The sequence below is a fragment of the Kogia breviceps genome, chromosome 1, assembly GCF_026419965.1.
Source record: "Kogia breviceps isolate mKogBre1 chromosome 1, mKogBre1 haplotype 1, whole genome shotgun sequence".
Classification (NCBI taxonomy): Eukaryota; Metazoa; Chordata; class Mammalia; order Artiodactyla; family Physeteridae; genus Kogia; species Kogia breviceps.
Window position 1 is genome coordinate 148,576,681 of NC_081310.1, and position 17,689 is coordinate 148,594,369.

At 33.8% G+C, this 17,689-nt stretch overlaps 1 protein-coding gene across 4 annotated transcripts in view; it reads right to left on the bottom strand.

Moving 5' to 3' along the window:
- The window catches only part of ATG4C (autophagy related 4C cysteine peptidase), a 90,862-nt gene that overhangs the window by 46,573 nt on the left and 26,600 nt on the right, over positions 1 to 17,689 (bottom strand). For all 4 annotated transcript variants that reach the window (XM_067006793.1, XM_059063948.2, XM_067006786.1 and 1 more), the window contains exons 2-3: positions 17,336 to 17,474; positions 10,883 to 10,966 (exon numbers count right to left, since the gene is read on the bottom strand). In XM_067006793.1, coding sequence (XP_066862894.1) covers positions 10,883 to 10,966; positions 17,336 to 17,411 — 160 coding nt within the window. In that variant the 5' untranslated portion in view covers positions 17,412 to 17,474. The remainder of the gene's footprint in view (positions 1 to 10,882; positions 10,967 to 17,335; positions 17,475 to 17,689) is intronic.

The following is a 17,689-nucleotide window of genomic DNA, read 5'->3' on the forward strand; positions in this document are numbered from 1 at the left end:
TACCTGAAAGAACCACTACAAAGAATGAGAAAGAAAGCTGAGAAAGGAAATAGAAGAGACCTGCTAACAATATTGAGGGCTCAGTCAAGGTTGCTTATCGCAATCAAAAATCACAATTACACCACAACTAGAGAAAGCCCACGCACAGCAACAAAGATCCAATGCAGCCACAAATAAATAAATATTTTTTTTAATCACAATTAAACAAGCTAACATGAGAAATAATCAGAAGTACAACAAACTGCAGAAATAAACTCTGAAAGAGTACAACTATTGTAATTATCAGGTAAGGGATAAAATAAGTATGCATATGTTTAAAAAGTAGAAGGGTACTGAAAGGTGGACAAATAATAGAAAACAATTAAAATTGACCAGGCACATGTAAAAGAAAACCAAATAAAACTACAGAAATGAAAAATATAATAAATGAAAATAGAAATTTGGTATAGGTTAAATAGAAAATTATACAAAGCTCAGAAGATAATCAAGGAACCAGAAAAACTAAAGAAATTACTCAGAACACAGCACAGAGAGAAAAAATAACAGAAAATATAAAAAACAAGAATTTCAGAGACATGAAAAAAAATCTAACAGAAAGAATTATCAGAGATGCAAAAGGAGAGAACAAGGAGAATGGAGAAAAACTATAATTAAAAGTGGCTGAAATTTCTTCAGATTTTAAGAAATATATGATTCTGAGTAGAATAAAGTGAAATCCACATGAAAGACAAAGAGCTGATCTTAAAAGCAACCAAAGAGAAAAAACATAGAAATGATAGCTTTAAAACACTAGAGGGACTATCTTGTCCTAAAGTGAGCAAAGATTTACTAAACAGAACACAAAAAGTACTAACCATTTAAGAAGATAAAAAAGTTAACCAGACTATATTAAAATTAAGAACTGCGCTCTTCAAAAGATAAACTGAGTGAAAAAGTAACGCAGTAGAAGACAACATTTCCTATAGACATATCCAAAAAAGGATTCATATCCAGAATATATTAAGAAAACCTAGAGAGATAATCTAATAGAAGACATATTTAAATGGAAAAATATTTATGAAAATATGCTCAATTTCATGAGTTGGACAAATGCAAATTAAAATAAAATGTGGCTCTAATAAACATGGAAAAATACCAAGTACTGCTGAGCTGAGAGCAAGCAGAATTTGCATACACACTTGGTAGAAATACAAATTGGCACAACTGTTTTATAAAACTATTTCATTGTATATACTGAGGCTGAAAATATGAATACCCTATGACCCAGTAATTACATTCCCAGGTATACATACTGAATGAAAATCCATACACATGTTCATTCACCAAAGCACATGTTCTAGAATATTCAAGCAGGGCTCTTAACAATTGCCAAAAATTGAAAACTATCCAAATGCCCACCAAGAGTAAAATGATGAAGTGTGGCATATTCACACAATGCAATACTCAGAATAAAAAAATATCCAGCTCCCAACAAGGTAAATAACACAACGTCTGGCAATCAATCAAGCATGCAAATAGGCAGGAAAACACAAGCCAAAATGAGAATACTCAACCAATCAAAACTGAAACCAAACAAACACAAATGTTAGAATTAGCAAACAAGTACATTGAAACAGTTATTACAATATTACATATGTTCAAAAAGATAAGTAGAAGAAAATTAAATAAGGAAGAAAGATAGGTAAGGAAGACTTTTTTAAATGAAACTTTCAGATATATAAACTACATTGTCCAAGATGAAAAATATACTGACTAGGATTTATGGCAGATTAGATATTGCTGAGGAAAAGATCAAAAGATTAGTGAACTTGAAGACACAGCAATAGGAACTATTCAAATTAAAACACAGAAAGGAAAAATAATTTTTAAAAAAATAAAAGCACATCCGTGAGATGTGGCACAATTTCATTCATATTAATATATGTTCAACTGGAGACCCAGAAGGAGAGGGAAGAGAGGGGAAGACAGAAAAAATATTTGAAGACAAAATGGCTGAAAAAATTCAAAATTGGTGAAAACTATGAAACAACAGGTTCAAGAAATTCAACAAAACCCAAGCACAAGAAACATGAAGAAAACTATACTTGACATCATAATCAAATTGTTCCAAACTAGTGATTAAAAAAAAAAAAAATCTTAAAAGTAGTCAAGAAAAAAAAGATATATTATGTACACAGAAAAATAAGGATGACCTCAGATTTCTCCCTAGAAACAAAATAAACAAGAAGATAGCAGGGTACATCTTTAAAGCTACTGAAAGAAAAAAAATCATCAACCCAAAATTCTATACCCAGCAAAAATATCTTTCAAAAAATGAAAGCAAAACCCTTTTTCAGAGACACAAAAGCTGAAGGAATGTATCACCAGCACACCTTGCACTATAAGAAATGTTAAAATAAGTCTTTCAAGCAGGAAAATAATGGATTTTAGCAGATGGAAATATGGATTCACAAAAGGAATGAAGAATACCAAAAATGATAACTATATGAGCAAATATATTATTTTTCTTATTACTTAAATCTCTTTAAATAATTGACTTAAGTAATCGACATTGACTGTTTAAACAAAAATAATAACAATGTATTATGGCATGTATAAGATACAAATAAATAAAATGTATGACACCAGTAGCATAAAGACCAGGAGGAGAGAAGTGAAGTACACTACTCTTAAGGTTCTTATACTATATGTGAGTTGGTATAATATCATTAGAAGGTAGACTGTGATAAGTTAAAGATATACCCTAAAACCTTAAAGTAACCCAGTAAAATAACACAATAAAAAGTTACAGCTAATCAGCCAACAAAGAGATAAAATAGAAATCAAAAAACATTCAATCTGAAAGAATGTAGAAAAAGAGGAAAAGGGAACAAAGAGCAGATTTAACAAATAGAAACCAAATAGTGAGATAACAGACAAACCTAACTATATCAATAATCATATAAAATGTGAATACAGGCATACCTTGTTTTTGTTCTTCACTTTATTGTGCTTTGCAAATACTGCATTTTTAACAAATTGAAGGTTTGTGGCAATACTGTGTTGTCAGATGATGATTAGCATTTTTTAGCCATAAAGTATTTTTAAATTAAGGTACATATATTATTTTTTTAGACATAATGCTATTGATAATACATATAAACATAACTTTCATATGTACTGGGAAACCAAAAAATTTGTGCAACTTACTTTATTGAAATATTTGCTTTACTGCAGTGGTCTGGAACCAAACCCACAATACCTCCGAGGTATGCCTATAGTCTAACAACTTAATTAAAAGGCAGAGATTATCAGATTGGATAAAAAAGTAAGACCCAACAATTTACTTCCTACAGGAAACAAACTTTAAATATAAAGACAAATAGATTAAGTGTGAAAGAACATAAAAAGATATACCATATAACCCTAAGCAAAAGAAAGCTTAATATCAGACAAAGTAGATTTCAGACCAAAAAAAAATCACCAGGAATAAAGAAGGGTTTTATAATTATAAAGGGGTCAATTCATTAACTGACCATAACAACTCTAAATGTTATTGTACCCAATAACAAAGCTTCAAAATTGAAGAAGCAAAAACTGACAGAATTGCAAGGAGAAATAAACAAATCCACAATTATAGTCAGAGATTTCAATATCCCTCTCATAAAAATTGGTAGAACAAGTAGGACAGAGCAAGAATAGAGAAGACTTGAACTCAACCAACTTGACCTAACTGTCCTTACAGAACATTCCAGTAACAGAATACATATTCTTCTCACGCACACAAAGAACATTTACCAAGTTATACCATATTTAGACCATAAAGCAAGTCTCAATAACTTCAAAGAGATTAGAGTCATAAAAATATTTTCTCTGACCACGATGGAATTAAATTAAAAATCAATAACAGATCTGGAAAATTTCCAAATTAAGTAATATACCTATAAATAATTGATTTCATCCTGCACACCCTTTCTAACTAAATGGCAAAAGTCATGTTTCAAAAAATTCCAAATTGTGGGATCTTATTTCCACAACATTTGGGGCATAATCTTGGCAACATGTGGAATAACAAAGATCCCTGAAAATAGTAGAGATTGTAAAAGAACCAAGAGCACACAAAGAAAGACCCCTTGATACCTTACTTTCATGCCCTTTATGTCCTATAAAGAGATCCCTAGGCAAAGCTCCACCCTGGGCTGGTTTCAGTGCAGAAAAAACTTTTATTATTTTCTAGCCTCTGTGCTACCCTCTCTACTTCTTAAAAAGCTTTTTTTCCTCCTTTTTTCCATGCACTATTTTGGGGGTTTTTTTGTCCATAGGTTAGAATCATTGTCTATAGATGCTCCTCAGCCCCAAAATTAGGAAGGAGAGAGCCTTATCTCTGTTATTCATGTTAAATCATTTGGGTCCCTAAGATAGAACTGGTATACTAGAGATAACCACAGATACAGTTTTTCCTTAACGGTCTCTGGGCGCATCATGTCCTGAACCATCTAAGAGAAAATCTGCTGGAGACTGACCAATGCACAGTAAATCTAAAAAGCTGTGAGTACATAATGACACACAGAGAGAAAAGGTTAGCATTAAAATATTTCAAATGCGATAAACAGAATATTATATTTCTGTTGAAGCTATAAAGAAAGTCATGACAAAACAGGGCAATAACCTTAAGACAAGTGTTATGAACTAGAAATTCACCAAAGTAATACCATAAATATAGGATTAATAAACCTTTACATAATGTGGGTTTGTATACCCACAATAGGAGAAATAATAAAGAAAATTAGCCCCCCATAATCAACAGACCTTTATGTCATATATTTCAAAAGTTTTAAAACTTCATTAACAACAAAACAAATCCTTAATACGTTACTTCCACCATGTCATAATCCCTTTGTTTTTCTGAACAAATATTCTAATTCCCTTTTACCTTATCTTGATTATTATGACTCCTCTTATTTTCAAAATGTGTATTTAAATCTCTTTTCAAATGTGTATTTGATCTTATTTAGTGTTATTCCTCCTGTTTTCAGAATTATACTTGACTCACTTAAATTTGTATGCTTTTAAGTACAAGGGCCTCCCCCCCTCTGAGGATACCAAAAAATTCCTAGAAAGGTGTAAGAAGGTTGTTTGGGGTTAACTCATTAGAAAAGAGAATCTATAAAGTGGATGATAAGAACAGAAATATGATATTCTTCTGACTAATGATTCATTCCCTTCATTCTGCATGTAGATATTTTCAAACAGCAAATGTTGTATTTCAAAAACTTCTGAGAATACAGTCTTATTTCTACAAAAATACAAGAATGTACTATTATATACTATTTAAAAAGGCAAAACCAAAGCAAACTAAATGTCTAACAATAGTAGAATGAATAATTTGTGGTAATTCATACAACTGAATATTATACAGCAGTAAAAATAAACTAGAACCTATACATAACATGGACAAATCTTAAAAACACAACCTTAAAAGCCATAAGCAAGTCACAGAAGCAAAACATAGTTCAATTTCATTTTCAAAAAGGTCAAAAATAGGAAACACTAAATTCCACCACTTTAGGATAGTAGAGTTTTTTGGCATGGGAAGGACTACAGTTGGGTAGAAGTACAAGGAGATTAAAACTTATTCATAATGTTGTACTTCTCTTGTCTAATAAAATTTCATTATTATTCTTGAAAGTGTATACACAAGGCTTTTGTCTTCTCTGTATATGAGTAATTCATAATTATAAAAATGTAAAGATTTTAAATAATATAAAATTATTAAAATAATAAAAATTCATATTTATAATAAAGAAAACAAAGAAGAAAAAGTCCTTCTTCCATTGGATTCTGTCATATCTGCCATATGTCTTATCATGGTACTAAGATAGGCACTGTTACTATAGGAGAGGTAGATGAAGATAAGTCCAATATGCTGAGATTAGCAGAGTAGGAAGATGGACAGAACACGGGTCCTTGATGATGTCACAGAGGCACTGATTAACCAAACTAGAGCCATCCCTACATCAGGACTTCCGCTTGTGAATGATAATAAATACGCTTACTGCTTTTAAGCTATTTTGAAATAGACTTTCTGCTTATTTGATCCAATCACATCCTTTCTAAGTTGTTTATAAGAACCTCTGTTCATAAGAACCTATACTTCTGTTTTATCATGAATATCATAATGAAATTAATAATTTTGTAATTATTTGTTTAATGTCTCTCATCTACTGGACTGTAAGCTTCTTGAGTTTACACTTGAGTTTACTGCCTGCAATACTTTCAGCAGTAACCCCAGTGCCTGGCACATAACAGGCTCTTAATAGGAATGAATGAATAACCTTATTCACCTAATCCACTAGTAGTGCATACTTCTTTCCAATATTTTTTGTTATTTCAACAAAGCTACAATAAACATCCTTGTACAAGTGTTCTACACATATACAGGGAACTTCTCTGCAGTAAATACTTAAAGGTAGAATTGCTAGATCTTAAGTTGTATGTATTATCAATTTTTCTAAGTACTTTCAAATTCATGAAGAGGTTGTACCAAGTTGCCTCCCATCAGCAGTGTTTGAGTTCCTGTTTCTTCACAACCTTGCTAAAATTTGATATCATGAAGCTTTTAAATTTTTGCAAATCTGATAACTAAGAAACAGTGTCTCATTTTAATTTGCACTCCCTTTATTACTGTGGTGAACATTTTCTTATGTTTGGCAACTCAAGTTCCTACTTTAAAAGCACCTGTTCATTTCCTTGGCTAATTTTTTTTTGAATTGTCCATGTTTTTCATATTATTTTGTAGTTTATTATTTTGGAGACTAATCTTTCGTCTAAGATATAGATGAAGAGATAACAGATGGACAGATAGATCTTCAATGTACACACACACACACACAAAAAAAAAAAACACATATATATACCAATACAGAGAGAGAGAAAAAGAGAATGAGAGAGAGTATACAAATATCTTCTCTCTCTGTCTTGCTTCTAAACTTTGTTTATGGTGTCTTTCATGATGCAGATTTTTACATTTTTATTTGGTCAAATACATCAATATTTTCCTATACAGGCTGTGTTTTTATGTTTTATAAAAGCAGTTCTTCTCTACCCCGATATCATAACCAATAAATCTTTAAAAGAATACGCTTTGGGGAATTCCCTGGTGGTGCAATGGTTAAGAATCTGCCTGCTAATGTAGGGGACACAGGTTCAATCTCTGGTCTGCGAAGTTCCCACATGCCGCACAGCAACTAAGCCCATGTGCCACAACTACTGAGCCTGTGCTCTAGAGCCCATGAGCCACAATGGCGTGCCACAACTACTGAAACCCATGTGCCCTAGAGCTCATGCACCACAACTACTGAGCCCACGCACTGCAACTACTGAAGCCCGTGTGCAATAGGGTCTGCATACCGCAACTACTGAGCCTACATCCTGCAACTACGGAAGGCCATGCGCCTAGAGCCCGTGCTCCACAACAAGAGAAGCCACTGCAATGAGAAGCCTGCACACCCCAAAAAAGAGTAGTCCTTGCTCGCCACAACTTGAGAAACCCCACGCATCGCAATGAAGACCCAATGCAGCCAAATAAATAAATAAATAGAATACATTTTGGCTTTCATGCATAACAAAGAGCCCCACTCAGTAAATGCAGGTGAGCTGCTGTTAATTTTACTGCCTTTATTTTTCTATCCTTACCACTCCAGTGAAACTGATCTCTCAAAAGTCATCAGCAATTTCTCATTGACAAATCCTACAGCCTCTAATCAGGTTTTTTCCTGCTTAACCTCTTTTGAGAATTAGGCACTCTGTCCCAACTTTTCTCCTGAAAATCTTTCCTTCAGTCTCTATGATAAAATACTATCATGGGTTTTGTCCTATATATTGCCTACTCCTTCTCAATTTCATTCACTGATTCTTCTTCATCAGTAGATCCTTAAAGATGAAAGTTCTCCACCTATACTTTCCATCAATGTGAACTTATTCATTAGCCTCAAATGCTACCTCTTTGAAAATAACTAACCAATCAATTCTAAACCACCTACTTCATTCAGACTGTTTACTTCTGAACAGCCTATTTCAAACACTACATGTCCCCGCAAAATCCACGCTTCCTCTAGTATATCACATTTGGTTACTAACACTACCTATAATCCAAGATAGTAGTCTTTAAGTATTCTTTATCTTCTCTCTCTCTCATGACCTCAAATCCAATCATTTGTCAGATGCTATCGAGTCTACCTTAAAATATCTCAAGTCAATCCTCTCCATTTCCACTGCCCTATATCAGAGTCATCGTATCTTGCCTGATAACTGACTTCCAATGGTTCTTCTACATTGCTATCAGTTATTTTTCTAAAGCATGTATTTAGTTATGATTATCACATGCTCCTTCTGGGCAAGATCAATGTCCTAGCTAGCATATTCTCAATACATGATCACTGAAAATAATTAAATGAAATCTGGTATTCTATTGTTCAAAAACCTAGGATAATAATAACCATTGTAGTTAAGAAGCTGGGTACACCACCCCCTATCTCTCTGATAACTTAGAAAACTTGCTTGAACTAAAAATTCTGTGACATGTAGAAGTTCAAAGCTAGCCCCCCAGATTTCTGTTAATTCTACACAGCTTAAACTCTCTTGGTTCCTCCCCTCCCGCTTCTAACTCCTACAATGATATGAGTTGTCTTTTTCATTCCAGATGCCAAATCCATCCCCTTTCCAAAAGAACTTTTCCTACACCAAGCATTTCATAAACTTACCTGACTTTACTGAAGACCAGAGCACATCAACAGGGAAACTTCTCAGTGGACATGCAGAATCCAACCACCTTTCTGGCTCGCTCTCCTTTCTCCCTCCTGAGCCCCATACCTTTGTCTTTCCCTGTATCCCCTACTCCTAGTCCAAAACAAAACAGTTTTCTATTTGTCTCTTTTGTATCTCATATCATTTACTTTCCATCTCTTGAGTTGAGGACCCCCAAGAATCCATTTACTGCTCAAAGTATTTCTTCCAAAAAATATATAATGCTATCCTTAAAAAGAATTCTAGGGCTTCCCTGGTGGCGCAGTGGTTGAGAGTCCGCCTGGAAGATCCCACATACCGCGGAGCGGCTGGGCCCGTGAGCCATGGCCACTGAGCCTGCGCGTCCGGAGCCTGTGCTCTGCAATGGGAGAGGCCACAACAGTGAGAGGCCCACGTACCGCAAAAAAAAAAGAATTCTAATAACTTTTTCTCACATTCCTTTTATCATGAATAATAATATCATTTAGAATGCTTATATGTACGAGGCATATCACTAAATTCCTATGAAATAGGTATCATTAATACTTAGGGAAATTACACAACTTGCCAAAAATAACAACTAATCAGCAAAAAGAGCCAAAATTCAAACCCACATATGTCTCACCCCAAAGCCCATACTCTCCTCTGCCTGTAAACAAATGACCTAACTCTTTAGCACAGCATTCAAGATGCTCCTCCATAATTTGATCCTTTTCATAATTCTCTCCCACCATAGTTACACTGGACACTTCTGTTTCCTAAATATACTGTCTAACATCTCAGTGCTATTGCTTTCATCATGCCATTCTATTTACCTAAAATGCATGCCTTCTTTATCCATCAACTTCCTACTCATCTTTCAAGAATACTGTGAGGACTCAATGAGTTAATACATGTAAATTACTTAAAAATCCTGTCTGGCGTAGTATAAATACTCAATAAAGGTCAGCTGTTACTATTACAAACCATTTAGGCTTTAGACAATTGCTGATGTGACCAAAAACGATCAAACAAAAAATGAATACGAGCCTTGATAATCACATACTGTCACATATATTCTTCCCCTCTCCTCTCTCTCACACACACAAACACACACAAAACACACACACTCATAATACAAAATACCAAGCAAAGACATATAGTACAAAGAATGCCAGTATTAAAATGAAACATAGTCTTGGTTTAAAATTCAGCTCTGTCATCTAATACCTGTGTGATTTGGGACAAATTATTTAACTTCTCTAAACTCTGGCTTTCAAACACATAGGATAGGGACACTTAAATCTACCTTGTAGACTTGTTGTGAGAATTAAAGACATTTCCCAAAGAGTTTAGCATGATGCTTGACACACAGTAGGCAGGCACTCAATAGAGGTCATAAATCATTAAAAGAAAATATATGATAATTACAGAAAGGATGAGCATATATGAAAATTCAGAAATATCTAATACAGTAAATAATTTCAGAAATTGGAGCATCCTTAAGAATTGGAAAACTTACCATTTTTTATGTTAACTAACGTGATACTTTAAATTATTATCATATACTTTAAAATTATCATCAGAGAACTTGATAAAGAATATTAAGATATTGATTCAAATAATACTTACTTAGCACTCATACAGTAAGTCCAAAATTATGAGGGATATAACAAATGGTGTATGACAGTATGAACTTTATTTTCAAGGAATTCATAAGAAACCCAAACCATATGGCAGTATTTTATGTGTTACATAAAATACAGGTTTTTAAAAGATATATGCCAAAACATAGGCATAAAAAGCAGAATGGCGGTTGCCAGGGGCTGAAGGGAAGGGAGGAATGAGGAGTTATTGTTTAATGGGTACAGAATTTCAGTGTTACAAGATGAAAGAGTTCTACAGATGAATGGTGATGATGGTAGCACAACATTATGAATGTATTTAATACCACTGAACCATACACTTAAAAATGACTAAGATGGTAAATTTTGATATGTGTATTTTACCACAATAAAAATAACTGGAAGTAAAAAAGAAATATGTCAAAAGTAGGTTAATCTGGAAATAAAATAATGAAAACAATTACACAATGAATTTCTACAATGATTTTTAAATAGATTACAAATTTAGCACTTACCTTCATATTTAAAATGGTAACACTTTCCAAGCAATAATACAGGGGAATTTCTACTAAAATATGTCTTTGTTTTCAACACCCAACCTAAATGAGAAAAAGAGAAAAAAACAGTTTTGCAATTAAAGGATTTCAGACTAAAAGTTCAGCAGCATTTTCTTTAATTTCAAATTACCAATTCTCAATTATGGATGTGCATTTTTTACAAGTGTAGCAAAAGTATTTTGACAATGAACTGAAAATACAGGCCACTTATGCTACTTTCAAATAAAGCAAAGTATTTTAACCACATTCTGCCCACTTAAAGAACATAGCAGAGAAAAAATTTTAGTTTTAATTTATTTTCAAACAGATCACAATGTTCTTATGGTATAAAAATTAAAAGGTACAAATTCTACTCCAGTTTCCCTGACACCAACCTCTTTTCCCAAAGGCAACAAATGTTACCAATTTCTTATATTTTCTTCCATTTTAGATATTTTAAAGGTTTAAAGTATTTGAATATTCCAGTGAAGTAATTTAGGGAAAAGATCACACAGTACACTAATGCTTAGGATAAAAGTGGATCTCTGAAGTTTCCTAGGGAAATCTGTTTTTACCCCATCATTTCAGCCAAATGAGGATTTCTGAAAGTGATGTATAAAGCTTTCAGACATTTTCATCTCAATTTTCCACCTCCCAATCCCCAATCCTCAGCTCTTAGTTGAAAACTCTAATTCTTCCAATTTTCTTCCTACTAAACTGTCTATATCTAAAAGGAACTATCCTTTTGGTTTTTTATGATGCCATTAATAGTTCTCAATTTCCTGAGAAAAGCACTTGCCCATTACATTCCTGAATATTCCTAAGTGTATGAAATTCCTGAGTGCTAATGGCAGACTTAAAAGCAGCTCCTAAAATGCAAGAATATATAGATAAAAAGAATCTGAAATTGGGAGTTAAGAGACTTAGGTCTAGTCTTAAGCAGACCAACATTTATATTTAACAGAGTTGTTACAAAATTTTAAATGAGTGATTTTTATGAAAGTGCTCCCTTAAGTACTATAATACAAATAAGCATAAAGAACAAGTAAGTTAAAATATGTATTTATAATAAAAATCATGCAAGTATCTGTGTTTGGTAGTGAAAAAGAAAGAATGGAGGGACTTCCCCGGTACTGCAGTGGTTAAGCATCTGCCTGCCAATGCAGGGGACACGAGTTTGATCCCTGGTCCAGGAAGATCCCACATGCTGTTGGGATCTTCTAACTAAGCACGTGCACCACAACTACTGAGCCTGTGCTCCAGAGCCCGCGAGCCACAACACTGAGCCCACATGCCACAACTACTGAAGCCCGCACACCCTAAAGCCTGCGTACTGCAACTACTGAGTCCATGTGCCACAACTACTGAAGCCCGCATGCTCTAGGCTCTAGGGCTCATGCTCTAGGGCTCACGTGCCACAACTACTGAGCCTGCATGCTGCAACTACTGAAGCCTAGAGCCCGTGCTCCACACCAAGAGAAGCCACTGCAAGTGAGAAGCCCAAGCACTGCAACGAAGACCCAACGCAGCAAAAAAAAAAAAAAAAAAGAAAGAAAGAATGGAAAGTCAAATACAGTAATCAGGCTCCGGATTACTGCAATACTCCATCAAAATGGCTTATCTGTAATCAGCTTTTCCCCACTCTAGCATATGCCACATATCCCTGCCAAATGAATCTCCCTGTGGCTCAGCTTTGATTAGGTAACTTGTCTGCTCAAAAACCATCCTCAATGATTCATTACCTTACAGATTTATAATGAACTTCTCTGTGATACTAAAGACTTTCCACAATATGATACAAATTACCTTTACAGTCATCTTTTCCACTACTTCTCATCTATACTCAAAGTGGGCTTTACTATTTGGTTCATACTATTCCATAACAAAAATATCCTCCCCAATATCAGCCCATTTAAATCCATTTAAATCTTCTTCTGACTCAAACACACACTTCTAAGACATCTTTTCCTTTTCCCACCTATCTCTCATTCTCTTCTCTGAACTCCAATGGGAAAATAGTATTTAATGACCATCTATCTATTTTATACTAGGAACTAAGCTAGGTGCTTTATAGACATTGTTTCACAGGAGTATTATTAGTACCATACTAGAATGATTCTAATCCCCCAAACAATAACAATCTCCTCTCCCCAAAAGGCAGTATTTCCGAAGCAAATCCTAAGAATTTCATAAAAACAACCTCAAAAACTAACAAACAAAAAACCTTTAAGGAGGAACTTCTCTCTTTCTCCCTATGCTTTACCCTCTACCTGTATACCCTCTTACCAGTCACCAGTCCTTCTGCAATAAAAGAAAGGTGAATCTGACAAGTCAGAGCCTGAGGCTCTGCAACAATCTACATTTTACACGAGCAATGAGTTATAGTGCACACAGCAGGCAGAAGTTGTCTCTTAATGGCTAGGCCTGAAATTGACATAGCTTCATTTCTAACTCATTCTATTGGTTGATATGAGACACAAGCCAGCCCAGATTCATACGAGAAAAGAGACAACACAAAATGTGATTCACTGAGGACTGTCTTTGGAGACTAGCTACCATAAACAAAATGTTACCAAAAAACCAACAGTCCATTAAGTCAGCAATTTGAAAATCACAAGTCAGGTTTTAAAAGATGCAAATAAGCCAAAGAGCATAGAAATAGTAGAGATAATAATGATTTTCTGGAGGAACAGAAACACCCAGAAGGGTGATTTACTTTTTAATATTTTAAAAAGGAAATCAAGTTTACATACCTCATAAAGTCATGTAAATATGGGGGGGAAGCAAAAATGAAACACTTTTTCAAGAAAGTAAGGTCCAATTCTTTTAAATTTTAAGTGCTATGCCATTTCTAGTTCCATCTTTATATAACAATATTGACATTGATAAAAAATAATCCAAAATTATGTTCAGTGTATTCAGAGAACAGCAAGAATAGGGAGCAAGGGAGGCTGGGTTTGAATACAAGTTTCAAGACTTACCTAGATATATGACCTTGAATATGTCACCTAATCTCAGTTTTCTAATTTGCAAAAAAAGAATACCTTAGAAACATATTAGATTTAAATCTCAGAAAGATATCTAACTCAGAAAGATGAAATTTAAATGAAATGGTACATAAACTACAACATACTAGTGAGTGCTCAATTGATTTTAATCCTTCTTAAACCATCCATACTACACAAACTCTAAACAATGAAAATACATTCAACATTTTAGAATAATTTGCACCAATAAAAATAAAACTAAAATACTACTCTATAACTTAAAACTATCTAGAACATGTAGTTACCCTGAACAATCTGTTCTTCAGAGATTAGGGATTACCATAATCTTATGATGCCCACTTAAATATTTAGATAGGGAAAGCTACACATATATAAATAATAGGTTAAATAACAATTCCTAGGTCACTGCTGAAATGTGTTGAGTACCTGTATGACAATGTTCAGACCTTATAAATGAAATCTTCATCACATAACCTATCCATCATTAAATGGTTGAAAAAGAACATAAGCCTCTGTTTGCAGATGACATGATTTACACACAGAAAATCCTAAAGAATCCACAAAAAATTATTAGAATAAAAGATTATCAAGTTTACAATATACAAGATCAAATCACAAAAATCAATTGTATTTCTACATACTAGCAATGAAGAATCTAAGTGAAATGAAGAAAATTCATTTTAAAATAGCATTGAAAAGAATAAAATACTTAGGAATAACTTTAACAAAAGAAGTGCCAAGACTTGCACACAGAAAACTACAAAAATTCATTGAAAGAAATTAAAGACCTAAATAAATGGAAAGGCATCCCATGTCCATGGATTGGAAGACTTAATATGGAAATATTCTGTTAATATGCCAATACTCTGAAAATTGATCTACAGATTCACTAAAATCCACATAAAAATCCCAGCTGGATTTCTTGCAGAAATTCATAAGAGGATCAAAAATTCATATGGAAAATGCATGGAATCCAGAACAGTCAAAACAATCTTGGAAAAGAAGAACAAAGTTAGAGGAATTATACTTTCCAATTTCAAATTTTACAAAAAGCTAAAGTAATCAAGAGAATGTTCTACTTGCATAAGAACAAACATACAGATTAATGGAACAGAATTGAGAGTCCAGAAATCAACCCTTACACCTATGGTCAACTGATTTTAGATAAGTGTGGCAAGACCAGTCAATGGAGAAAGAATATTCTTTTAGACAAATGGTGCTGAGACCAGATAGCCACATACAAACAATAAAGTGGAACCTCTACCTCACATCATATGTAAAAATTAACTTGAAATGGATCAAAGACCTAAATATAAGAGCTAAAAAGATAAAAACTCTTTAAAGAATAGGTGCAAATCTTCATGACCTTGATTTAAGCAACAGTTTCTTAAATACAACATCAAAAGCACAAGCAACAAATGGAAAAAAATAGGTAAATTGGACCTCATCAAAAAGTAAAAGTTTTATGCTTCAATGGACACTACAAAGAAAGTGAAAAGACAATCCAAGAATGGGAGAAAATATTTGCAAATCATATATCTGCTGAGGGATTTTTATCTAGAATATATAAAGAACTCTTACAACTCAATAATAAAAAGACAACCCAATTTTAAAACATGCAAAAGAGGGCTTCCCTGGTGGCGCAGTGGTTGAGAATCCACCTGCCAATGCAGGGGACACGGGTTCGTGCCCCAGTCTGGGAAGATCCCACATGCCGCAGAGCGGCTGGGCCCGTGAGCCATGGCCGCTGAGCCTGTGCGTCCGGAGCCTGTGCTCCGCAACGGGAGAGGCCACAACGGTGAGAGGCCCGCGTACCACAAAAAAAAAAAAAAAAAAAAAGCAAAAGATATGAATGAACATTTCTTGAACGATATATACAAATTGCCAATAAATACATAAAAAGAAGATTAACTTCATATGTTCATCAGGGAAATGCAAATCAAACTCACATTGAGATACTTCACACTCACTAGAATGGGTCTAATTAAAAAGATAGACATCAACAAGTATTGCTGAGGATGTGGAGAAATTCAAACCCTCAAACATTTCTGGTAGGAATGTATAATGGTGCAAACAGTTTGGAAAACAGTTTGGTAGTTCCTTAAAAAGTTAAACTTAGGGTAAACATATGATCCAACAATTCTACTCCTAGGTATATACCCAAGAGAACTGAAAACATATGTTTACACAAAAACTTGTATACAATATTCACAGCAGCATTATTCATATAGCCAAAAAGTGGAAACAACCCAAACATCTATAACTAATGAGTGGGTAAAGAAAATGTGATATATCCATACAATGAAATATTATTCAGCCGTATAAGAGAATGAAGTACTGATATATACATGCTACAACATGAATTAACTTTCAAAACGTTATGTCAAGTGAACGGAGTAAAAAACAAAAGGCCACAAGTTATATGATACCATTTATATGAAATGTCCAGAATAGGCAAATCCAGAGAGGCAAAAAGTAGACTGGTGGATGCCAGGGATTAGAGAGAGGTGGGGAGGAATAGGGAGTAGTTACTAATGGGTACAAGGTAGCCTTTGGGGGTGATGAAAATGTTCTGGAATTAGATAGTGATGATGGTTGTACATTCCTGTGAGTATACTAAAAACCACTGAACCATACACTTTAAAAAGGTGAATTTTAGTAGTATATGATTTAAATCTCAATTTTTCAAAAAATTAATGTCCATAATCTTCAAAATACAATGTCAAGTTATTATCAAGTTTTAACTGTCTAAATAGCTAGCTGGCCATGACTTCCAGTGAACCAGGAGCCAACAGCCAATTGTGTTTTACCTGAATTTGCACTGTCAAGGGGTTTTACTAAATTTTATTATTCCTATCTTATGGATATGAACTTCTTCCGGTTAAAACTGGTTCTGCTGAGTATTTCTCCATCTTTGAAGGATTTTTCATCTCCAATTTGTTTCTAGTCTTAGGTGGGCTTCAAAACCACCATATGATCCTTATTGGATTTGTATGCAAACCAAGAGTAACTAAGTTAAAAGTAAGGATCTGAGTGTGTTCCTAGAAGAGAGTCATACATATCAGCATGTGAACTTTAAATGGTCTGCTTTGTGTGTTCAGAGGTCTATTTTGCTTGCTTCCTGGTTCATACATGAGGTTGCCTGATGCTGAGTCTGAAAATCTGAGGTATTATCATCACTTGAATAAATTCTATCTTCTTTGGAATTTTCTTTTTTAAAGGACCACATGATATGCCTGAGTTTCTAAGCAATGTTTATGATGGTATTTGGCTCTTTCTTCAGGTAGTATTCTTATCTACATTCCTTACAGAAATATTTCATTCAAAGAGAATCTCAACAATTGTCAGTGACTTAATAAGGGAGATAATACATGTCTTCAAATATTTCTTTGGATTTATACAGTTTTTAAATCTTGATACTTACTATATTTCATGTTGTTCCAAGCAGATATAAATTTAGTTTTCAGCTTGTCAACTTCATCTGTTCCTGTGGCCTCCATATTCAGATTCTAAAGAAAAAGCCATCACTTGATTGCATTCTTCTGTACGTTTAGACTTTTGTTCTGACATGAAGAAAAGAAGTTAAAGAAAAATAAGTAATGAGTACATATTATATGGTGCACTATCTGCTAAAGTTACTTAAGTGATTAAATACAACTTGAACTGGAAATGAGCAAATCAATTTTTCATTTTATAGAATAGAATACAATATACTCTATATTACAAAATATATTTTACTGTTGTATATTTTATATACCACAATAAAAATTATCACACA